The sequence below is a fragment of the Asterias amurensis genome, chromosome 9 (genome assembly GCF_032118995.1).
Source record: "Asterias amurensis chromosome 9, ASM3211899v1".
NCBI classification, from domain to species: Eukaryota; Metazoa; Echinodermata; class Asteroidea; order Forcipulatida; family Asteriidae; genus Asterias; species Asterias amurensis.
The window spans coordinates 5,776,761-5,801,682 of record NC_092656.1 but is presented as its reverse complement, the minus strand read 5'-3'; the positions used below and the strand labels follow the sequence as shown (position 1 = coordinate 5,801,682).

Here is a 24,922-nt window from a genome sequence, read left to right as displayed (position 1 = left end):
ATTTAATAATACTAATAACAAAATTTTATATTTATAGTGCGCCATGTCTATGTGTAAACAGGTTTTTTTTCTTTCATCCTCCAAAATTCATTTCCCTGTTTTGTCTGACTCTGATAAATTTAACAATACTAATAATAAAAGTGGATATTTATAGTGCGCCATGACGATCAGAATTTGCGTGGATTATTGCATTCTACTTTTAAAACATCTTTCTAACCATGCATTTTATAACAAACGGTTACAAACGCTTTTCAAAGACCAACTCGACCGATCCAAGGCAACGTGTTCCTTTAAAGCCAACACTGAACAAGCACGATATTTCAAGTTAAATTGTGCAGCTGGAGCGAGTGTCTATACTAGTCTAAGGGTTTCAAAGAACCAGGCTGGAACCAAGGATTCAGGACCTAAGAAACCAGAAACTATTATTGTACTACAATAGATCTGAGTGACTAACCTGGTCAGGATTTTTGTGTGAAGGATTAGTAAAAACTTAATTTTCGTGTGTTTTTAATACTCAAAAATACAAACAAGTTCACTTTGTTCTGTACAAGTAATGTGAGCTTTTGACAGAGTTGTAAGTTTTGTTTAAAATGAAGCTAATAAATCAGCATGAAGATCCCTGCTTGAATCTAGCTCAGATGAAAACTAAGACTGTTTGGCACTGTTTTATGCTGACCTCTCTTGCCTTGTATAACACTTTTTTTACAGGATGGTGGTCAACAATAACATTATACAAAAGGTCCGTTCTGTTTTTCTGGGGTTTTTTTCAGTTGAAAAAAAGATAAGCTGTGGTAAACAACTAACCCACCAACAAGAGCTGTTGTTTGGTGCTCAATGTGGGAATAGGCCTTGTATTTTTCGACACAATTGAAGTCTTTCTAAAAAAAAAATTAAAAATTTAACAAATGAAATTAAAGGCAGTGGACACTATTGGTAAATACTCAAAATAATTATAAGCCTAAAACCTTTCTAGGTAATGAGTAATGGAGAGCTGTTGATAGTATAAAATAGTGTGAGAAATGGCTCCCTTTAAAGTAATGTAGTTTTCGAGAAAGAAGTAATTTTCCATGAATTTGATATCGAGACCTCAGACTTAGAATTTGAGGTCTCGAAATCATGAATATGAAAGCACACAATTTCGTGTGACAAGGTTGTTTTTTCTTTCGTTGTTATCTCGCAACTTCGACGACCAATTGAGCTCAAATTTTCACAGGTTTTTTATTTTATGCATAATGTTGAGATACATGAAGTGAGAAGTATCCAGTGTCCAGCTGTCTTTAAAGAGAAACAACAATTTTAAAAGAACTGATTAAATCTAATGTACCTTGTCCCTGGGTCCTTTCTTCTCCAAAAATCCTTCGTAGTGCTTAGTGAGTCCTGGGGTCAAAGGTGAATCTGGTGGTACTTCAGCGTCCATAGTGGTAAGTGGGTGAGTGGTGAGAATCGAGTCTGAGTGAGGTGCAGTTTTCTATCGGTCTTTTTACGTGATTTATGTTACCTTCTCTCTCGAAGGCGTCTCATCTGCTGGAGATAAAAAAGAAAAGTTTCAAAAAAGATTTTTAAAATCTTTTTATAGACTCTTGCATAGACCTTTTCGTAAGCGCTAACTGTTTTTAAAATAAATTGCATGCTGGTCCACTAGCTAAACCAGCATGCACCTCATTCTCACGCCTACCGTGTGGTACAGAGTACTGGCGATGTATGACGTTACAAGCCTAAACATCACCCTCAGTGAGGTCAATGAAGATCTATCATTGGCTGAGAGTTCCGTTAAAAAGTCAGGAACAATTCTTAACTTTTCTGTTAAAACAAACATCAAGGCCTACATGGTCTCCGTGTACCGATGTTCCAGACTTGCAAAACCAATTCGCCCTTTTGGAATTTGAAATGACCGTTTTGATTTTGAAACATCCTGTTCTTTCAGTGACTGGCCTTTCACTAAACATGTCTGTCATTGCAGTTTTTTAAAAGTTTACTTCAAGAAAATGCAAATTTGTCATTGAAGGAAGAGGTAACTAAGTAGGATTTGAAACTTTGCATGGTGGAAATACAATGTAGAAAGGTTTGCGGTAACACCATGTAATGACTATCTCTAATGAGTTGGTTGGTTCTGAAAAGAATCGTTGGTTTCAACTAGACGTTTCGATCAGTATGCTCTGATCCGATCGTCTTCTGGAGAAAGAGGAAACTTATGGTGGCCCTGAAGTGACATCGCATATCGCAAACGTATGCGCATACGTATGCAATGTCGTGAACCAATTCGCGAATATGTGCGCACACGTATGCAATGTCGTGAAACAATTTGCGAATATGTGCGCACACGTATGCAATGTCGTGAAACAATTCGCGAATATATGTGCGCACATGAATGCAATGTCTTGAAACAATTCGCGAATATGTGCGCAGACGTATGCAAATTTGTTTGCAATGTCGTGAATTTTATTGAATACCTTGTCGCATACCTTTGGGATGATGTCATAGTTGCGGTCAATTTGTTAGTGATCTAGGGAGTACGCAATTGGCACTGGTCCCATTTTGTATACCAAATATACTTCATCAAGGCAGGAGCTTGGGTACCATGCAGGTACATTTTCCCCGACGGACAGTTACAAATATCAAAGATATGCTTACTACAGTCAAAAATCAACAGTGAACAGTGCGCACGAAGGAAAATTAGTCAGATCATATTAATATCCATCTGTACGTCTAGATTCCAGACTAGCTGCTACAACTCCCCAGTTAATTAGGAATTTAATTGAAAGGTATGCGACAAGGTATGCAATAAAATTCACGTCATTGCAAATAAATTTGCATACGTATGCGCACATATTCGTGAATTGTTTCACGACATTGCATACGTCTGCGCACATATTTGCGAATTGTTTCACGATATTGCATACGTGTGCGCACATATTCGCGATTTGTTTCACGACATTGCATACGTCTGCGCACATATTCACGAATTGTTTCACGACATTGCATACGTATGCGCACATATTCGCAAATTGTTTCACGATATTGCATACGTGTGCGCACATATTCGCGAATTGTTTCACGACATTGCATACGTGTGCGCACATATTCGCGAATTTTTTCACGACATTGCATACGTGTGTGCACATATATGTGAATTGTTTCACGATATTGCATACGTGTGCGCACATACTCGCGAATTGTTTCACGACATTGCATACGTGTGCGCACATATTCGCGAATTGTTTCACGACATTGCATACGTGTGGGCACATATATGCGAATTGTTTCACGACATTGCATACGTGTGCGCACACGTTTACGATATGCGATGTCCCTTCAGGGCCACCATAGAAACTACCTTGCATTGCACACACAAAGTACATGTAGTGCTCTTGATAAAAACAGTTTTATAACAGGAACAAAACTTTTATTATCACTATCAGACACCTTAAAGGGTTTGAGTACTTTCTGTCTGACACAAACCTGAAACGTCGACAGTTTTGCATAAAAATTTACACGGTGCTGTAGTTTTTGAGAAAACAATCTTAGTTTTGTACAAAGGATAATTGCACCCCTCCTTTAAAACATTCTTGCTCTGTGATTTTCACTTTTTTTTCTCTCAAAAACTTGACGATACATGAAGCTTTTTTGGTATAATAACATAGTTTTCCTCATCTCTCAAAAATATAGCACCTCACAAAATGGCAAAATGTCATAATTCTTACCCAAAATGAGGCTATAGGCGCATGTCCGCCACGTGCATGTGCAGTGGCTGTGTCTATAGCCTCATTTTGAGCAGAATTGTGATGTACTTGTGCATAAAAAAGGAAGAGAGGCGTCCGACAGCCTAGGAAGGCCTGGCATGCCTGACTGAAGAAAGAGAAGCCCTTGGCATCACAAGAGGCATTTGGGGCACGCCTTCATTTCAATCATTTATTGCAACTCAAAATGTCGAGCTACGTACATGTAGTTCAACATTAGTTGCAGGGATAACGTAACCCTCCTCCCGACAGCGGAGCCGGAGGTCGGGAGGAGGGTTACGTTATCGCAACTAGTTCAACATGTACTTACATGTACTTACTTTGTAAAAGTTTCTGTATCCAGCCACCACTTTTTCATTTGTTATTAAAAAAATATATATACCTAAACGAAACACTCCTTTTTGTAAAAATGAGAGTGAGTAAAAGTATAAAGGATATGGAAAGTTTTCCCTTACTTCTCATTACATACATTGGTCATAATAATGAATATGACAAATTACCAGCAAGATCAGAAGAGCAAGAGTCAGATGATATTGTTCAGAACTTTCATAAAAATCACAAAATCCATAATTCTCTGTATAAATTAACTAAATTACCACAGTACGGCATGGGCTTGCTCTCTGTCCATCGCGTCCATGCTGCACTGGTCGATCAAAACCATCAGAGAACCCTGCCCTGGACAAAACACCGATTAAAACTGCAAAAAAATTATACACCCCCTCATCACACAATTTACCATCCATGTTCACTCACCAGAAATTTGACCAAACGTTGTCAATTTATTTCATTGTTTTTTTCAACAATAAAGTCCTTTGAATGCCAGGGTCGTCAGCTAATATCCAAGATTCATGAAGATCTTCTTTCTCGAACCACAAAAATCGACTGGGAAAATTGATAATCACTGAGCGAAACCAACAAGGTCCGACACAACGAGCGGGTTTTAGTTTTTTGGTCATACCCGGAAGTCAGCAATGCAAATCCAGTCTGACCAGGACTGTACCAAATAGATAAAGGGGTGCGTTTATTTTTATTCTTTATTTCCCAATAATAAAAAACAAAGTGTAACCTTAAAAACGGCGTTTATTTTTTTTAAACAGATGTATTGTTAATATTTGAGTACTTTTGTTGTAGTCTTTCAACTTAAAAGTTTATGTTTGATGTTTTTTTTTTTGCTTTGTTGTGCACTAGAACCACTTCAAAAAGTCAAAAGGTCGTGGCAAAGTAAACTAGACATGGAGAAAATTGTGATGTTGTAATACCAAATTTTCCAATATATCATTGTTGTTTTGGGGTTTTTTTTGGGGGGGGGGGGGCTAAATTTAGACGTCATTAACATGAACAGCTGGGTTGTTTATTGATTTTTCAACATCCCCGGTAGGTACGGTAGGTAGGACAATTCTGTTCGTGTGTATGTGTCGTAACTTAGCTCCACTCGATACTCTAGCTATGCCCCAATTCCATGGAGGACAAATAACCTAAACCGGGAGGGGGGGGGGGGGTAGAAATTTCTACCCTTATGCCCAAAACAATTGAGCAAACGATATTTTATTTTTTCAAGTTGGGAAAAGTTTTACAATATATATTTTGTTGTAAATAATATGCAACATGATAATTACAGTAAAACAATTACAGTAAAACAATTAAAGTAAAAACAAATGACCAAAAACAATGAAATCGTACCAATTAGTCCTCCCCACCCCCCCCCCCCCCTCCGACTTGTTTGCAGCATTAGTTCACACAATGATAACATCATAATTACGCAAGGCAATTGTTATACAAATAAGTTATTTACGGGGAAACCCCCTCAACAGTCCCGCGGGCGATTCCATTCAAAGTCGACCGACCGTGGGGCGGAGCCGAAGAATTTTACGGACCCGTTGAAGGGCGCCACCAGTGCTGAAAATTTACGGTTGTTTTGAACTATGAGTTTGTGCAAACTTTGCTCATTCTACTACTACGCACACAGCCACAGGCTAGCCATGGGCCGAATTTCATAGAGCTGCTTAAGCACAATATGCTTACCAGAAAAAGTTTACCAGCCAAACTACCATGTCACATGTTGAATTTGTGACTGGTATCCTGCTCATTTCTACTTGGCATAAAATTGTCAAGCAATTTTTTTTTTGCAGCTCTATGAAATTGGGTAATGGCTTGATCTTGACGATAGTGTTCCTATAAGTTTCTCAAGAGGGACCAATAAAGTTCTGCAATTTTATTTAAAAAGAACCCTAACAGATACATTTTGTTTGAATTATTCCCTAAAGACCAAGGGACTCGAAAAATTAACAAAGAAAACAGTTGAGTCCTTGGGCAGTCAGAAAATAAAACATGGGATAAAAACGGGGAGGGGGGGGGGGTGGTTCTTTCCAATTAAAAGATGAATACATAAATTTAGGGAGAACCTAATAGCTCAGTTGGTAGCGCGCCGACACAGTAATCTGGAGGACATTGGTTCAAATCCAACACTAGTAATTTTGTTTTATTCAACCCCAAATTAGAAAAGAACTTGCATGTAAATTTATCCACATTTAAGATACTCCAATTCCAAATCAAGCAGCAAAAACAAATAAACTACAAATAATGACACAAAGAAAGTGACAGCAGACGAACAATTTTGAGGTAAACTTTGTATATTTTTTTTCTTCAATAACTCCACAAAGTGATCAATATGGTACAAAGTAGGCAAACAAGTGGTTGTCAAGCCGGACCACCAGAAAACGTCAACATTCAAAGCAGAAATTCTAGTCAAAATTCACTGATTTGCAGTCAGTCCCCTCCTTCTCGACAACATCCAACAAAAATATATATCTCCATATTTAATACTGGGAAGTATTTTGACAAAAAAGTTGTATTTACTTTTGATAAACATTTTTCTTCCCAATTGTCCATTATTTCTTATACTTTTTCTTTCTTTATTGTTGCTACATGTATAAGTTTTTTCGTTTTTCTTAAATATATATTTATTTAACATCAATACTTGTAGCTTACATTACAATACAAGCTTAATAAATAATTCTTTATTTGTTTAGCAATGTGATTCACACCGTTGTTGTTAACACTGTTTACACTGAATGCAGTACAAAAATTTAGCATTCTCCAACCCTTGTCCCAGAGATTCATGATTGTAAAAAACTTTGTCAATCAAACCCTTTAAGTCCAACCTTTTTTTCGAAATATTGTAACCCAGTGTCGGGGTAGTACGTTAAAGTCAAGGATGAAAAAAGCCGATGCCTTTTCAGCAAGGTTTGAAACATGTTTATGTTGCATTTTTTATTTTTTAATATGCAAATTTGTCCTATAAGTTTACAGGTTTTTTGTCCAGGAGAAAAAAATCTAGTCAAGCCGATCTTCCAGTGAGAACAAATACAGTAATAAGACATAACGTATGTGACCACCTCACCTAGGGCCCAATTTCATAGACCTGCTTAAGCAGAAAATATTGCCTAACAATGTTCTGCTTAGCAGAAATGAGAAGGATACCAGTCAAAACTTGTAAATGTGACATTGTATGTTGGCTGGTAATCGTGTTCTGGTAAGCATAATTTTGTTGTTGTCGACTACTTTTTGTGCTTAAACATTACACTTGAAGGATAAGTTCTTCATGTACAAAAGGTTAAGACATGCTGTCTCCAGTTTCAGAAGTTATTTCTGAGACCTCAACCATTTTTTTTGTTACCGAAGGATATTTTTCCCCATAATTGATTTTGTTAGCATTGTCCGCTGATGTGAAAAGGACCGTACGAAATTTCCTAATTACAAATCACATTAGTTAAAAAACCTCAAACCAAATAGAAAATTCCCTGAATAATATGAAGAATCGTTGTCTAATCCATATAATAGAAGATTTCACGTATTATTTTGTTTTTGTCTCACTTTGTGACAAAGGCATTACATCCCAAATGCATATCGTACATACACACTTGTAATATATTTTTGCTCTGATTTATACAAGCATTGTAAAGGAGAAAAAATCAAATAATTCAAACCACCCCTCCCCTCCCAAATAAATCAATTTAAAGGAACACGTTGCCTTGGATCGGTCGAGTTGGTCTTTGAAAAGCGTTTGTAACCGTTTGTTATCAAATGCATATGGTTAGAAAGATGATTCATAAGTAGGATACAATGATCCACACAAATTTGCCTCGAAATTGCAGGGTTTTCCTTTTACTTTGCAAACTAGCAAGGTCGGCCATTTATGGGAGTCAAAAATTTGACTCCCATAAATGGCCGACCGTGTTAGTTGACGAGGTAAAAGGAAAACCACGCAATTTCGAGTGATACTTGTGTGGATCATTATATTCTACTGTTAAAATATCTTTCTAGTCATATGCATTTTATAACAAACGGTTACAGACGCTTTTCAAAGACCAACTCGACCGATCCAAGGCAACGTGTTCCTTTAACATTTTATCAGCTCCAACAAAGATAGAAGACAGCCCAGGACTGAAATAACGGCGTTACACAAATAGTAATACCATATTTACAAACAAATTCAACAACAAAAGCAAATTTTTAGTGGTTTGGAACAGCAATGTACAGATTTTGTTTCGGTGATTAAAAAAATTGAGCACAATAAAAATAATAAATTTGGTCTCATATTTTTAACAAAAAGGTGATAAAATTGGACTATAAGTTTATCATTCAACAAAATGACCACAGACAATGTGAATGCCATTTTTATCAATGGATATAACTTTGTCTTCTTTTTTTTCTTGACAAACTTTGGCTTGAACTGTTTACAAATGCAAATTCCACGAAACAGAAAAAATAATATCAACACACTAATCGGACAAATTATGCCATTTTAAATATAATCAATACACATTTTTTAGTTCACAGATATGACGTAAAAATAAACATGTGCAATTTAAGGATTTAACAAAAAATAGTTGCCAAGGGTTACTATGCATGACATGGGTCGAGTTTGAACAGAATATTTTTCTGCATAACCACAAAAAAAAAAGAAACTCTCACATAAGTGTTTTTAGTTAAAAGGAATGGATAAACCATCCTAAGGAACTTTGGATATTTTATGCTAAGAGTATTCTAACCGAACACAGTGTTTTCATTCTTTTGTCTTCAAACAATTTGTCTTTAATAATGTGCATGATGATACAAAACTTTTTAAAACAGTATTTACAAAATGATTTTTATTATTTTTTATGTTGGTCAAAGAGCAAAATACTTTATGTTAATGGGATAAACAAAACATTTAAGTGGTCCATGAATTGAGAAAGAAACACATTGATAACAGTAAGCTCTGTAAATAAAATAATACAGAATAAATGTTGAATGTACAACAACATAGTTTGTTTAATACACAATAAAGATGCCTTTGAAACCAGACTAGCTGACAGTATGGAGACAGAAACCAAAATAACTTTGTGATGTTGCCACCATCTTGATCCCTGTGTATTATCAACGATAAATACAGAACTCCGACAAAACAAGGCACCAGACTATTTTCCTTTCTAGCCTCGCTTTCAATACATGGATCTGTATTGAAGTATACCTCTATGGCTGCAACATCATAAAGGTTTCTTATATGAGATGTTGAAAGAGGGATTATAAGCAGATAAGAATCAAAAACACAAGGAACCACGGTCTACGCCCATGAAGGGGTTACGTAGAAAGAAAAAAACAATTACCAGTCAAAACAATGTGAATTGCAGTTTAAAGGGAAAGTATCAGTTCTGTAATCACTCATGAAATTGCTAAGCATAAAACAGTTTTTCATAGTATTTGAATCTTATAAGCGTTACTGCAGGAACACTTATCAGAATGTGTTTTCCTATCAGGGATTATTCTTCCTGCGTGCACATACAAAAAGCGCAACCACCTGTTGATTTTTTTTCACACGTCAGTTTCTTTGTATACATCAACATTTATATAGGATTAAAACCATCGACCGGTTACAAAAACCAAATGTATACTTTGCCTTAAAAGATATTTCTGTGCTCGGCATTTGCTGACAAGTTTTGAGAGAAAGGAGAAGTTTCGACGGAGGGACCGGAGGTCGAGTCTCTGACAAATTATACCACCAATAAGCAGCTGCATGTAAAAAACATAACACAGTAGTAACATTCGCAGTATGTGACACTACAATGTCGTCGTGACGATGGAAGACACAAACTGTTCCCTTGGTTATTTGGTGTTTTTTTAATGATTCGTCAGACGAGCCCCCAAAACGACCACAATTTAGCGATTTGAAGTCATACACTGATAAACAACAAAACTGAAATTAACTGTAGTTGATTAACAATCGCATGAGAAATAAAGTCACCGCCAACAAGTTTGGTCTTAAAATTATTAACAACAAAATGGGAACAGTTCCTTTCTTTCACAACAACTCGTCTCAAGAAATACAAAGATTTAATTTATCACCTGTTAATTAGCAACACCTCCAGTGATTTATAAACAGAAAACAAACACTATTTACAGCAAGATTTCATGCCACCTTTGTCAGAAAAATACTTGAGTACTTTTTGTTTTTACAGAAGATCTGTTTATATATATTTGTTTATAATTTGAAAGGTATTCTTTTGGCACTAGAGAGCCACTCCCATCTGGGGCACAATTCCATAGAGCTTCCATGGAAGCAACCTGCTAAGCACAACAAATATGCTTAGCAGGAATAGGTTACCAGCTAAATTATTTAATGTACACTGTTCTTAACTGGATCCCATTGCTTTACAGATAAATTTTGCTAAGCAGAATGGAATTGGGCCCTCCTATATATTTACATACAAGATCAGTAAAGTATTAATTTAGATTTATGTTTCTAGTAAGAAAATAGCAACTTGATTTATTTTGCACACTATTTGTATCCGTATGTATTTTGAGTTAGCTTCTTCTAAGAATTTAACTTTTTGTGACAAATGAGGTTAACAAAAAAGTTGACCCCTACATATGATGTCACAAACAGGGCTCCCACTGAGGTGAAAGGAAGACCTACCAATTGGCCAGGTGCATTGTGCGTACACGCATGCATGTTTCCGTTGTTTGGCCTTCGTAATGGTAGTTAACACAAGGGGTCTATGCAATGTTTTGCATGGCAATAAGTGTAAGGGGTAAAGACCTGTGCCCAATTTCACAGCGCTGCTTAAGCACAACAAAATGATGCTTACCAGAATAAGGTTACCAGCCAAAATACCATTCCCACATGTAGCATCTGTGACTGGTATCCTGCTTCTTTTTTTCTCAGTGGAAAATGGTTAAGCAAAAACGACTTGATGACACTAAGTCTAAAAAACAAACACGTGCTTAAAAACAAAAACATTTTATAGAGAAACATTATTTTGTTTTAGCACTTTATAATGATTGGTCAGAGTGTAGAAACATAGTCAGTAGTGATGCTAATGATACACACCTCAAATATTAAGGAATGCAAAAAATAGGGGTCTAGATTATAGAAATAAGTGGTGTCATGCCTTACTTTATGCTGAAAATGCTTCTTTTTTTTGTCTTAAATTGGTGTTGAATTTGTCCCGACATTCTGAAAAAAATTCTCCTCAAACGTTTTTCTACAGCTGCAAGACATTCTTCCCTGATCAAAAAGAGAAAAAAAAGTATTCCAGTTCACATTAAAAAAAATATTTCATTGTAGCTCAATTAAAGTTTTTTTTATAATTTTTTTTTATAGAAAGTTATTTAACTAGTTTGCTATTTTGATTGTTAAAAATTTGTTTTAATACAAAACAGCATCCTAGCCAGTTTAAATTACTTGAATGCTATGTACATACAAATTTATATAGCAGAAGTTTTGTTGGAGATATAAATCTAAAATAACTTTTAAGTTGTTAACTTCAAATTAATATACATCAATCGTTTGTCTTGTTTAAAACACAAAACGTGTAAGTAAATCTGGAGATCTATAAGTGTTTCAAAGCATATCATAAAATGTTTTCCCAACAGAAAAAAAGGAGAAAAATTGCTGTACAGAAAATTTTACTAAATGCAAATTAGAGCATTCAGCATATATATATATTTTGTTTTAACAAAATGAAAAACATCCAAACATAAGTCTCAAAAAAGAAAATCTCTAAAGCATTTCGTCCATTGCAAGGGATGTTTTTCATAGCTTGCATTAGTGATGTATTGGTTTTGACACTTGAAATTCAATATTCCATCATGAGAACTATCTGAGAAAAAATATCAATGAAGTTGGGAAAAATTTAAGAACTAACGTTTCCGCATAGTTACAATTCAAAAATGTACAAGGTTTTTTTCTTTTATCCCAAATTATCCAAGAGGACTTCTTTTTGTAGAGAAGTGAAACGAACGGTTAGGAAGGTCCCAAAGCGTCTTAGAGATTAGCATTTTATCAAATCAAAAACAAACATGCTTAACTATACAGCATCACACATTTCAAACAAAAATATAACATTCTGCTTGTGAAGAATATACTCTAGTCTATACAAAAGCTCTGGATAATTTCTGGGGCACAGCCCCCAAATAGTTTGTGTATAAACCATTCATATATAATCGTCTCTAAAAGTTTATCAATATTTAAAGTCAATAAAAATCTGAATCAACGCACAAGGAAAAAAAAAGAATAATGATAATAATAACAATGGCACAGCCACTCTACAAATTTTTAATATACAAGAACAAAGCTACCAAATCTTTCAACTCCAAAACAAAAATTGTAAAATGTAAAAAAAAAAATATATAAAAAAAAAGAGAGAGAAAAAAACCCCACTTCCAAGTCAATTTTAGCCAAACTAATTTTGTAAACTGTTTGCAATGGGGTGATGGAGGCACCAAAAAAAAAACATGGGTGTGACATGTGCGCAGGTGACTTAGTGCAGACTTTTAAATAATTCAATTGCAACCCAATTAGACAATGAACAACTGCAACACACTGGCCGTGCATAATAAAAAGACAAAACACCATATTACCCGCACCATTATTACATGTACATTTAAGTATACAGCAGATGACTGAATATTTTGTACAAAAACATACTAACAAATGGTTCACGTCAGCTTCAGCCTTTTGGAAGAAATCTGGGCAGTTTACAAAAACAAAAAACCCACACCCAATTCATCAAAAAAAAAACATTTCTTGAGACCCTATATGTATGAATTGATTGTACTTTGGATTTGGCTGAAGCTATTGGCTATTACAGCAGCAGCCATAGCCAGATCCAAAGTCGCTGATTCAACACATCTTGTGTTTATGTCTGGCACACTGACTTATGTCAGGGCAAGTGTACATTTTGACTGCAATGCCTCAGACTTGACACATGTTGCCCGATCACCTCATAGGGTGGAAAGTACAGCTGGGCCTTTTCCAACCCGTGTCTTGGATTTGAGCTCCATCATCGACTTTTGAACAGTGCAAAATTTACACGGTGGATAAAACATCAGCCTGAACCCAATTCCCTTCGAGCAAACTTTGCTTTCAAATATTGGCTTCAACATAGTTCAAACTGAACATTACAGTGTGTCAAATTTAAGACATTCAATCCTGATGCCATCTTGCACTTTGTTGAAGTGAGTGATCTCTCCATCAGGGCCCTATTTCATGGCTCTGCTTACCGAAAGCAAAGAGTCAGCCCTAACGGAAGTAGGGAATTATGCGCTTACTGTTAGCAGAGAATTTTGCTTGTGTGTATGCATACTCCACATTACTAGGCATTCTACGCCAACACACCTAGCACAGACATTTGGCACTTGCACAGTAAGCGTAGAATGGTGACCTTAAGCAGATTCAGCGATAAGCAGAGCCATGAAATTCCACCCAGTTACACAAAATTCACTGACGGATGATGATAATTCTCTCCCTCCCTCCCACCCAAATGTATGAATAAACCGCAATGGAAGAAATATAGGACCCATGGTTGGACAGTTAAAGAGCAGTAGGTTTTTGATGTAATTGAAATTCTACCGATAACCTGCTTCAGTTACGAATTAACAAGCAGCAACGTTTTCCTATGATATCAAACAGAGCCCCAATTGGCGCCCTCAAGAGTCCCAAAATGGCACCCTCAAGAGTCCAATAGTGGCACTCCCTACATGTCACTCACACACTGAATATACAAGGTTATGTACAATGTACTCAGTGGAACTGAACTCAAAAACCGACTGCTTTTAAAAACTACCATTGAATTTCTGACCATTTTGGTGGATTAGCCCCGTATTGTTGAAAAAAAAAAAAAACTTTTTGTTTTTGTTTCTTGAAGGAAATGAAGAAGAAGAAGCTGCAACAGATGATTTGGAGGTTTATTACAGCCCCAAGGGGCGGGGTGGTTTTTATTCACCGGACCCATGCCTCGGTCATTCGTGGCCTTTTCGATGGTGGAAGGTCCTTGTCAACCAGCGCGCGACCTCCGTGGTCATTGTAAGGCGGGGAACCGTTGGGGTCAGCTGGTCCCGGTGAGGTACTGGGCTGTTGTTGGAGCATCATCTGAGAGTTGAACTTTCGGTCTTTCGGGGGCGAGAGGGGCTCACACTTGATTGAGGTTTGACCTGTGTAGGTGTTTTGTCCCTGCATCGATGATGTGTTGATACTCCTGTTTAAACAAGGGGGAAAGACAAAACTTTAACAATGGTATTTTCTGACTCAGAGTTTTGAGTCTTGAGTAGTGCAAATTTGGCTAAACTGGGATGGGTTCAATATGGCGTCACAGCCATGAGGTGCAAGGGAGGATAGAAAATAAACAAAGTGGGACAAAAGCACTAAGAAGTTCCCACAAAATCCAAAAAAACTTTGGGAATTAAGGGTGGGGTGTAACAGATGGAAATCAAACAACGTGCAATTGATATCAATTTGTGGCTTGTTCGGCACTTAAACAATTTCTTTGCTTGGGAATAATTTATGTTCTAATAACTTTATCAAAATCTGTTGTTTTACCATTAGATTGATTTAATCCAATCTAAATGCAGAAATATACATTTTTGAGATATCATCAAGAGTCCGAGTGGTTATGTCCAGGCAGGAAGAATAATCCAGAATTGGAATATACAATTTAAGAAAACGTATCTGACAGAAAAGTTTCTCAGATTCAAATTTTGAGGCATAAAAACTGATATCTTTTTACACAACCAAACTAATTTGAGGTGGAATGATTCTCAAAATATTATACACATATATTGACTGGCAACGAGGTATAGGTCTAGTCCCACGAGGGATTTTGAGTTACCAGATGAGCGACCTATTTCCCGCGATCACTAGCCTATATTAGTTCATCCCACGTGACTGTGTTTCAGCCAACCAGAATATGGAACAAGCAAGAGGTGTGTTATAGTTTATACTATTGAAAGCTGCTGTACTTCTAGCCTTTACTTCAGGTAAGTTGTTATTGCCTTAATTTGTTACATTAAGTTTACCTAACGTGTACCTCCCCTTTAAACCAGAAGGATGCATTTCTTAAAGAACTTCAGTCAATGGAAGGGTACATTTTTTCTTCTTCAAACTCTCGTTTTAAAGAAGAAAAAGGAAAGTAGGTTATCTTGGTTTGTCTCAGCTCAAGGCATGAGAAATACAGTAACTGTAAGGATTGAAATAAATGATAACCACACCTTGACACCAAGATAAAAATCTTCTAATCCTCTTTTCCTAGAACCAACGAAACACTGTACAACATCTAGAACACTTACAAAGGATGTCCACTGATGCCGGCGGCCTGTATCGCCGCTGTGAGGGGGCCTGCTTGACTGGACTGCCCATGCCAGCCGTGTAACGATAGTGAACCTGGTGAGTTGAAGCTGGCGAACTGATTGAGATCGGCACTCGTCAACTGCATGTCGCTTCCTGTACAAACAGATAAAATAACAGTGATCAAAGGGGGTGACGCTAAAGGGGTACGTTAAATATGAGTCATGCGGAATTCTTAAGCCAGTGTTGCAACCATCTTAATAATGCATTCAGATTCTGAATCTGATGAGGTTAGTTTGTCTGGCCCAAAACCAAACTACGCCCTACTCTAATTTACAGAGTACCGTTTTACATGAGGTTTCAAAGCATTTGACATTATAGTTTAGATTTTTTTGTGAATTCAGGGCAATTGGCATGGTTTCATACAGTTTTTATGCAAAAAAAGAAAAGACTTGCCAAGTTGTCTGTTTAAGTATTTTTCCCAACAGAGCGCCCTATTAAGGTTTTTGTTAAAGGAAATGTTGCATAGCATGTTGACCTGTATCTCAGGGAGTTGCAACGGACCAAGGTCCATGATGTTTGAACTGATTTGGCTTTAAAGGCTAGGACTTAGAGGCCATGCTTTAGAGGCCAGACTTTGGAAGCCAAGCTTTAGAGGTCAGGCTCTTAGGTCAGGGGTTTAAAAGCCAGACTTCACAAGCCAGGCTAGAGGCCAGACTTTGGAAGCCAAGCTTTAGAGGTCAGGCTCTAACGATCAGGGGTTTAAAAGCCAAACTTCACAAGCCAGGCTAGAGCCCAGACTTGGGAAGCCAAGCTTTAGAGGTCAGGCTCTAAGGTCAGGGGTTTAAAAGCCAAACTTCACAAGCCAGGCTAGAGCCCAGACTTGGGAAGCCAAGCTTTAGAGGTCAGGCTCTAAGGTCAGGGGTTTAAAAGCCAGGCTTCACAAGCCAGGCTAGAGGCCAGACTTGGGAAGCCAAGCTTTAGCGGTCAGGCTCTAAGGTCAGGGGTTTAAAAGGCAAACTTCACAAGCCAGGCTAGAGGCCAGACTTTGGAAGCCAAGCTTTAGAGGTCAGGCTCTAAGGTCAGGGGTTTAAAAGCCAAACTTCACAAGCCAGGCTAGAGGCCAGACTTTGGAAGCACAGCTTTAGAGGTCAGGCTCTAACGGTCAGGGGTTTAAAAGGCAAACTTCACAAGCCAGGCTAGAGGCCAGACTTTGGAAACCAAGCTTTAGAGGTCAGGCTCTAAAGGTCAAGACTTCAGAAGCCAGGCTAGAGGCCAGACTTTGGAAGCCAGACTTTGGAAGCCAAGCTTTAGAGGCCAGGCTCTAGAAGCCAGGCTGTAAAAGCAAGGCGATGCTATAGAGGACAGGCTTTAGAAGCCAGGCTTCAAGCCCGGCTAGTTTGACATTAACCTTACCTGTGTGATATCCTGTAGGCAGGGCTGAAGGGTAGTTTGGTATGACGTTGTGCGGATTACTAGGCGTGGCTAATGATACTGTGGGCGTGGCTAACGACTGGTTGACAGAGATTCCGTTATTCTGTGGGAAAAAAGGGGGAAAAAAAAGATTAAAATACTAGATATTTATCATTTGTAATAACTGATTTAAATACATCTTTAAATTTCAAAATTGTTTCGACTGACTCATTCACCCAATCTCAAATTCCATATTTTTTTTTTACTTTTACCACCGGTTCAACATACCCTATACACTGAAGAACAAACTGATACTTCAAATAAAGCAGATGTTTTAGAAAAGTTCTCCCAACTCAGGGAGTTTTTCAACGGCTTTGTAGTTAAAACAGAAGAGGAAATTGCCAAACACATACAAAACAAATTCTCCTACTATTTTTCCTTGAATTTCAATTTTTCAGTTACTTCTTTCGACCCACCCTCCCAAAAGTTTGAAGAAGTAACAAAATAAAATCATTTCAGACATTGAGCAAGGTTGAGTGGCGACTAGACTGACTAGACTAACCAGAAACCATAGAGCAAAGGGAGATTGACTACATCGAAGCATGCACTGGAGCAGGGTCGATTTGGTCAATTTGAGAGCTATGTCATAGTTTCTGGTCAAATCTAGATGGTCGCCCAAACTTGCTCATAAATGACTCTAAATGGTCTTTTTGGAGGGGGTAGGTGAAAGGTTCTTACAGTTTGCATGGTCGGTCTTGATGTTGGTATGACCACCTTCAGACCGAGTCGATGCGTTGCCTGCTGCTTGTTCAACGTTTTCAGCAAGTTGTTGTTGTTTATACCGTTGTTTGACGATACTGGACTCAAACCCCCTGATGACGTAATGGGTGGGCCCAGATATGTGTTTCCTGCAAAAGATAATAACCAAAATATAATTGTTGAGAGTTCTGTTTCTTTGTCAATAAAATGTCACAACAATCCTGGAGTGTTCCTCTTGCCGCAAAGTTGCTGTCAAAATCCACAAATTTCCAGTAAAAAATGTACCAAAAATCAACACAATGTTTGACATTGTAGGGAATGGCAGCTGCTCTGGACCTTGAATTCAACGTCCTTAGACAACTAAGATTAAAAACAAGAGCGTGCACAAGGCAATGGATGCATAGATGGGTGTCAGCCTCAATCACATGCAATCATATCTTCTCACACAGGGGATCTCGGCCCCCCAAAAACCATCTTCAAATCTTTCCACCAAATACCAGACTGTCATACATGATTCAAAGGCAAGAATACACGTGTCAGAGCATCGCTTTATCGGAAACTTGTAAACTTGGGATGTGTTAAAAAGACAGCTTTCATAATTCTGTGTTTATGTGTATGACACAAAGGGCATGCGGTGCATACAGTGAAGTACCCATTTTCCAGTACATTTTGAAGTGCATTGAGTCACAGTGTGATTTTAGACGGCATTCCATTTTTATCAATTTTTTTTCATAGTAAAAATACATTTAAAAAAAATTATAAAAAAGGAACAGTAAGAATGATAGAAAATGCAGGTGTACAGAAATTTTCATGCACATTAATTGCATAGTTAAGCTTCAGAACTTAATTTTGCTGGAATATATTTTGAGCAAGTTTGGCTGGATTGAAGGAAGATACTTTGTCAGCAAAATTATGACAGCATTTTTGAGTATGTGAAAGTACCCAAATTCAAGTACATGTAGCTGTTTAGCATGTATGTTATCTGCTCTACGGATAATGATCGTTTTATTAAGCAGGAAATCATCAAGTAGGCCTATATGATGAGATATAAAACATTGTAGATAGAGAAGGTGCATCGCAAGCATTCGACTCAAATGAATTATCAAATGTGTGGGCCAGTTTCATAGAACTGCTAAGCATAAACAGCCACAAAGCAATGTGATGTGAACTGTCTGGGACCAGTTCCCTGCTAATTTCTACACAGCAAATTTGTTAGGCGACAGTTATATGCTCAGCAGCTTTATGAGAAATGGTTGCAATTGATGCTTATGAGAAAACCACTTGCTATAGCTTTCTCAACAGAGCTCAATGAACAAGAATGAAAGAAGTGTATGTAAGGGCGCGTCTACCAGTTGAAACCGAGGACTTGAAGGGCATGTCTACTAGTTGAGACCAAGTATTGTTTAAAGCTTTGCATGGTGTGGATAAATAGAAAGAAACTATAAATAAATAGTAAACTTGCGGGTACAACCATGTGTGAGTCTCTTTTGTGGGTGTGTTGGCTCTTAAAAGAGCCGGTGTGGTCACGACGTTTCGAACAGTATACTGTGCTCGTCTTCAGGAGAATGAAAGTTTACTATTTTTTTAAAAGTTTTTTCCTATGATTGAGGCCAAGTTTTTGGTGGGCGTGTGTCTAGGGCTTGAAACCGAGGACTGTAAAGGAATGTGTACCACATCAAACCGAGGACTGTAAGGGCGTGTCTACCATTATAAAATGGAAGACATTTAAAGACACTGGATACTATTGATAATTGTCAAAGACCAGTCTTCTCACTTGATGTATAACATGCATAAAATAACAAACCTGTGAAAATATAATACTGAAAGAAAAAACACCCTTGACACACAAAGTTGTGTGCTTTCAGATGCTTGATTTCGAGACCTCAAGTTCTAAATCTGAGGTCTCAAAATCAATTTCGTGGAAAATTACTTCTTTCTTGAAAACTATGTCACTTCAGAGGGAGCCGTTTCTCACAATGTTTTATACTATCAACCTCTCCCCATTACTGGTTACCAAGTAAGGTTTCATGCTAATAATTATTTTGAATGCCTAGCGGTTGAACCAAGGACTTTAAGGGTGTACCTACAGATTTCAACCGAGGACTTTAAGGGCGTATCTACCGGTTGAAACTGAGGTTTTTAAAGACGGCCTCCTGGTGTTCACACAGAGTGAGGACGCTCTCGATGCGGTTTCATGAAAGGCTAAAAGAAACATCGCTAACAAAAATAAGTCCTGGATTTACCGGATGTATGTGTGTGTGTGTAGTGAAGTGACGCAATGTGTTCAAGCCATGTCCTATCTTACCTGACTGGCGCTCTGACTCGGCCGATTTGTCACCTAGGTTGGCTTTGTCTGGGTCGTCTGAGACGCTGATCAAACAGCCTGGATACCATTACATGCGGAGGAGCACCAGTGACAGCCAGTGTAATGAGTGAATGCAAGAATAGGGGGGTCGCGCACATGGCCCCCAGTTGGTTGGTTGGTTGGTTGGTAGGAAGGACATGCATGGAGTGGAGAGAGAGGAAATGGAAAAACACACACAAAGTGCTGCTGAAGCGACATTTTTGTTTGTTTCAATGCAAAACACAGTGATAAATGACTACCATACCAAAATGCAACACAATCAATTGTTGATCCCAACATGAACCATGAGTGATTTAAAGCCAGTGACAATGGTACTTCTTTATAAGCAGAGGTCAAAGTGCAATTGATTTCAACATTTCTGTCAGACATGTATTTCCATCCCTCAATGGAAATAGTGTGCACGTAGGTAACATTTCAAAGCATAGTTCATGCTCAATTCAATTCTACTCCTGATCTCTTAAATGTGCTCTACAAAGCCTTAAGTCACCAAATCCTTTTGTTATTCTCTTAGCAACATAAAGATCACTTAATAAAAAAAAGTAAAGGTAATTCCCACCATAAATTTGTATCAGAACGGTCTGTAACTAATTCTCTTTTGATGAAGCTTCGAGCATGATGAATAAACGATCAGTATAAATACTGAAGCTTCACATAAATTTGAAAATGTGAAATATTTTTCCTTTTTTTTCTTCAAACATAATGAATATCCCTCGCATTGTATGCAGACCATGGTGGCCGCTGCTCTCTTTTGCCCAAATCTTAATCTTTGGTAATCAAAGTCCCTTTATTCATGGCTTTCATGACTGTTTCATTTGCAAGTTAAAACACAATTTCCATTTGAACGCCCCCTCCAAAAACACAAAATGAAGAACCCACATTTGCATCTAAATTTCCTTTCATATTGCTCTGTAACATATCATCAAAACAAAACATGAAGTTGAACTGAGGTAGAAAGAATTTGCATGCTCTGTAAGGGCTTTTGTTTTCATCTATGTCTTCTTCTTTTCTTTAGAAAGAGATTATTTGAGTTGTTTGTTAGCGTCACTCCACTGGCCTTGCCCATAGCGACAGGCCAAGATCTACAATGCACTGAGAGTAATAACACATACCGTTTGCAATATCAAACAGAAAGAAGGCAAGCATTTTTGTTAGAAACTTTTGTTTTATCATTCTTTCTGCAAACTTTTTCTTCTTCAATCAGTTACTTGACAAGTTCCCTTAAAGAAAACACGCCCAAGAATCCCCACCTTCTTGAACATTTTCAGTCCTCACTAATCGTGCTCAATAGCCAATTTGCAGATAAAAACCTGAAGGACTTGAGGTCCGATTTCATCAAGCAGTAAAAGTTACCTAATTCATATCATCTGCTTAGCAGCAGAGGCTAGTGGGCGACCAATCACAGGCGACACGAAATATGTGTGGAAGTTGATGGCAACACATTTCTGCTAAGCAAAGTTTGAAGTGATAAGCAGCTTTATGAAATTGGACCCCGATTTTAAGAATTAAACCTGATGTGTGTGTAATAACTTTTTTTTTTTTTGGCTTTATGTCACAAGCAAAAAACTAACCTGTGCTAGCTGGGCGAGGGGGCTGTGGTGAGATGGTGTTCCGCATCATACTCGGCTGTGGACTTAGACTGGTCCTCATGTGTGGGTTGTGGTGGGGTTGTGGGCTGAGACTGATCCTAGACATCGGCGGCTGGGGACTGAGACTCTGTCGAGGCGCCGAGGCTGGGGGCTGCATCAGCTGTGGGCTGCTGATCGAGGGCTGGCTGGGGGGACTGTTGTTGTATATGTGTGTGGGCATCTGTTGTTGGGTCTGTTGTTGTTGTTGATGTTGTTGTTGTTGTTGTTGTTGTTGTTGTTGTTGTTGTTGTTGTTGTTGTTGGATGGGAATGGCCACAGGCATGGAGGTGGGGTAGTTGCTGGACATAGCCTGTCCCTGAAACAAATAAAATAAAAAATAAATTGCAAAATTGGAGTGACCCTCATGGGTTTACAAAGTACTTGTTTTTCGATGCTGGCAATCACACGTTTTACGCTCATGCTCTGCTTGTATCTTTGGAACTACCTCCCTCATCAAAACAGCTCCAGCTGGTCATTATCAACCGTTTAAACACCCCCACGTGACGCACTCTCCACCAATATGAGTAGAGAAACTGTCTGGGATATTTATGAATTGGCATTCTAAGTATCATAAATCAGTTTATAAAAGGGACAAATCAGTACATGTATCTAATTGGCATAAGTTTCATACATCAGTAGTTAAGCTTCAGAAGCCGAAGATTTTCTGTGCTTAATCTTTCAAGAAGTTGATTTATATCTGAACCCAGAAATCTGTTGACTTACCCTCGGCAAACTACCGTTCATCATTCTGTCAAACTCCTCATTGATTTTACTGTATTTGGCTTCTGTGCGTGGTGTCAGTGTACAGTTGTACGCCTCAACGTCTTGTTCTGGACTTTCGCAGCCTTTGTTTTCTTTCTTGTTTAACAACTGTAAGTGGGAAAAGAAAAAGACATGGGGGAAAAATCCTTTTAAAATTCCCTTTCTTTCAATAAAATGTGACAACATTGATGGAAAAAACTAGATATTGGACTGGAACATCAAATTGTGGTACTTTCCCCTGAAATCTGTTACTCTCTGGTACCCTACATGTAATGAGAGATAAGTGTTCTTAACCGTTGTAAAGATTTTGTTCTCTTGTTGCAATGTGGTAAACAAACTACAAAATCTCATGAAGATAAAACAACAAAATAATATATAGCAATTCGGTTGTTTTAGAAGGCATCTTTGTTTTATGTTCTAAGGCGTGCGGTCCATTTAGGGCCGGTTCGGCAACCATCACCCGCTTGCCGCAAACGATTATTTTACAGAGGGTCAATCGGTTGAGTTTCGAGACGCAATCGTTTCCAGAGATTATAGAAAGCCTTATTGAGGTGAAACACAAAAGAGTTGGCACTTGACTGTGGTTTACAACTAACAAAAGAGTTCGCCCACACCAGGCTATCACTGACACTTCCACCACTAATCCCTCGCTAATCCCAACTAATCCTCCGCAGCCAGGAGTACTGGTAACAATGGTTTGGTTTTGGCTCGGTGTGGTGTGTACGCCCAGGTAGTAGCTTTTTCTTAGCATCATGAATGAACGTATTTTGGGGGGCAAAACACGGCTTTGAACATCGTGTTGTGCAAGTCGAAAAAAAATCTGGATTCTTGATTTTGAGAGGTAGACCCGAACGGAAATCATAAAAATATTTTCTAAATAAACTAACTGAAGCTGCACGAGATACTTTTATATTATCTTCCAATCTTTTTGCGTTTTCGAAAAAAGTCGTCCAGCTAATTACCGTATGTTGCGAGGCCATCTTAAAATTTACACAAATCTCATTCAAGTTAAAAACCCAGCGCGCTGTCACACGTGTGGGCGAAGCGAACGTGTTTACATGCCTACATCCGGGACACGCGAACTCGTACACTAGACTTTACACAGCCCTTGTACTGTTGTGTGGCGATACTGTTTGTGTGTATGAATGTGGAATGCGTGAAATCCCCGCGAAAACCTCACGACTAGACTTGTAGTGCACTCTAGGGTCTACCACAGCGCGCGCTGGTGTACACCTCATGTACACACACACATCGTGTACATGTGCACGATACCAGCACTGCTGTCAGCCTTGTATAGACGGTACGCCTTCTACACTGTACTATAGTTCGTTCTATAAAAACGTCAGGGCACATTTCACGAAGAAAACTTCAGAAGATGGCAAGAGGCAAATTACATAGGGAAACACCTTTAGGTTTTTATTTTATTGCTCGTAATTCTGGCTCAAAAAATTCCGGGCGGAAATTGTCAGTGCTGGGCGGGCCGCCCACCGTCGCCCACCGTGGCTATACGTTTAGCAAAAACATACACATTAGTTGGGAAACATTCTTAGTTGGTCACAACCAACCAAAAAATTAGTTCGTCTCGAACGCTCAAATCGAGTATACATGTACATGATGTACCCATGTGAGGTACATTGACGTTGCCAGCGCTAGGCGAAGCCCACCAGCAAATACATGACAAAAAGAGGTAAAGGAAAATGTTAGGTTATACTTCATCGTTTTCCACGATTAAAAAAAGTATGTGTGGTTTCTTTTGACGAGTATTTTAGACTCATATTCATAGTCCACAACCAAACAGTCAAAGCTATAATCCCAACACAATGGACAGTAATCAGATTATAGCCCCTTTGTTCGGACTCCGGACGACCAGACAAGCTCAGCGCACTGAAGCGTTTGAAGAAGCTATCCCCCAATCGTCTCACAATCGCTGCTGAATCGTTTGCTACTGTAATCGTTTGACAATCGTGTGATGGTTGCCGAACCGGCCCTAAATAGACCGTGTGCCTAATTTATACCACAAATAAGGTCAGATTGAACAAAACCATCATAAGACATTATCGACGAACAGATTTACAAGAACCTTGTTCCTAAAATGCATCAACTCTCCCTCATACAGAGAACCTCCCTCTTGGAATATCACAACATCTACAAGACACAAGGACACCAGAGGCAAGATCAGTTTAGTTTAGACTACTAAACAATTCATTACATCTCCAGACCTTCATAAGAACACGAACAATTCCAAACGGATTTTGAAAGCAGCTATTATATCCCTCGATATCTCTCAACAGTGTCTGCTCGAACGGTCGTTGACCGCGCTCACCTATCAAAGACATAGAAGCGCCATCAACCTAAACTCATTAAAAAAAAACTGAAATAAATGAATACCCTACGATTAATCAAAAGAAAGGTCCCAAGCAAAGAAAGCCGTGTCAAAAAAATAAAAAATTCTATCCAACATTTTTCTTTTGTTGGACGCAAATCCCCTTGTGACTTCCCCGTGTTTGAGGGAAACCGCTGTGGGATCAAAGGACTTCGGTTGTACTCATTGCCTCTCTTAACCAGCAAACCAGTGATTGACTTGCCGTATTGTTGTCACCTTTAAATATAATTATTGTCTTATCCTGAAAGATGAAACCCACCCCCGATCATCTCGAAG

At 38.3% G+C, this 24,922-nt stretch overlaps 2 protein-coding genes across 20 annotated transcripts in view; both read right to left on the bottom strand.

The window, feature by feature from the left end:
* The window catches only part of LOC139942181 (signal-transducing adaptor protein 1-like), a 41,782-nt gene extending 37,103 nt beyond the window's left edge, over positions 1-4,679 (bottom strand). For 15 of the 16 annotated variants that reach the window (XM_071938943.1, XM_071938945.1, XM_071938933.1 and 12 more), the window contains exons 1-2: positions 4,491-4,679; positions 1,325-1,521 (exon numbers count right to left, since the gene is read on the bottom strand). In XM_071938943.1, the coding sequence (XP_071795044.1) occupies positions 1,325-1,417 (93 nt within the window). In that variant the 5' untranslated portion in view covers positions 1,418-1,521; positions 4,491-4,679. Of the gene's footprint in view, positions 1-1,324; positions 1,525-4,490 lie in introns of all 16 variants that reach the window. The other variant, XM_071938934.1, reaches the window with a different exon arrangement.
* An 8,873-nt stretch (positions 4,680-13,552) lies between these two features.
* The window catches only part of LOC139942011 (myocyte-specific enhancer factor 2C-like), a 92,060-nt gene continuing 80,690 nt past the window's right edge, over positions 13,553-24,922 (bottom strand). For 3 of the 4 annotated variants that reach the window (XM_071938672.1, XM_071938674.1, XM_071938673.1), the window contains 7 exons: positions 22,225-22,371; positions 21,445-21,817; positions 19,817-19,894; positions 17,491-17,660; positions 16,756-16,876; positions 15,342-15,495; positions 13,553-14,254 (listed from right to left, as the gene is read on the bottom strand). In XM_071938672.1, the coding sequence (XP_071794773.1) occupies positions 13,999-14,254; positions 15,342-15,495; positions 16,756-16,876; positions 17,491-17,660; positions 19,817-19,894; positions 21,445-21,817; positions 22,225-22,371 (1,299 nt within the window). In that variant the 3' untranslated portion in view covers positions 13,553-13,998. The remainder of the gene's footprint in view (positions 14,255-15,341; positions 15,496-16,755; positions 16,877-17,490; positions 17,661-19,816; positions 19,895-21,444; positions 21,818-22,224; positions 22,372-24,922) is intronic. The other variant, XM_071938675.1, reaches the window with a different exon arrangement.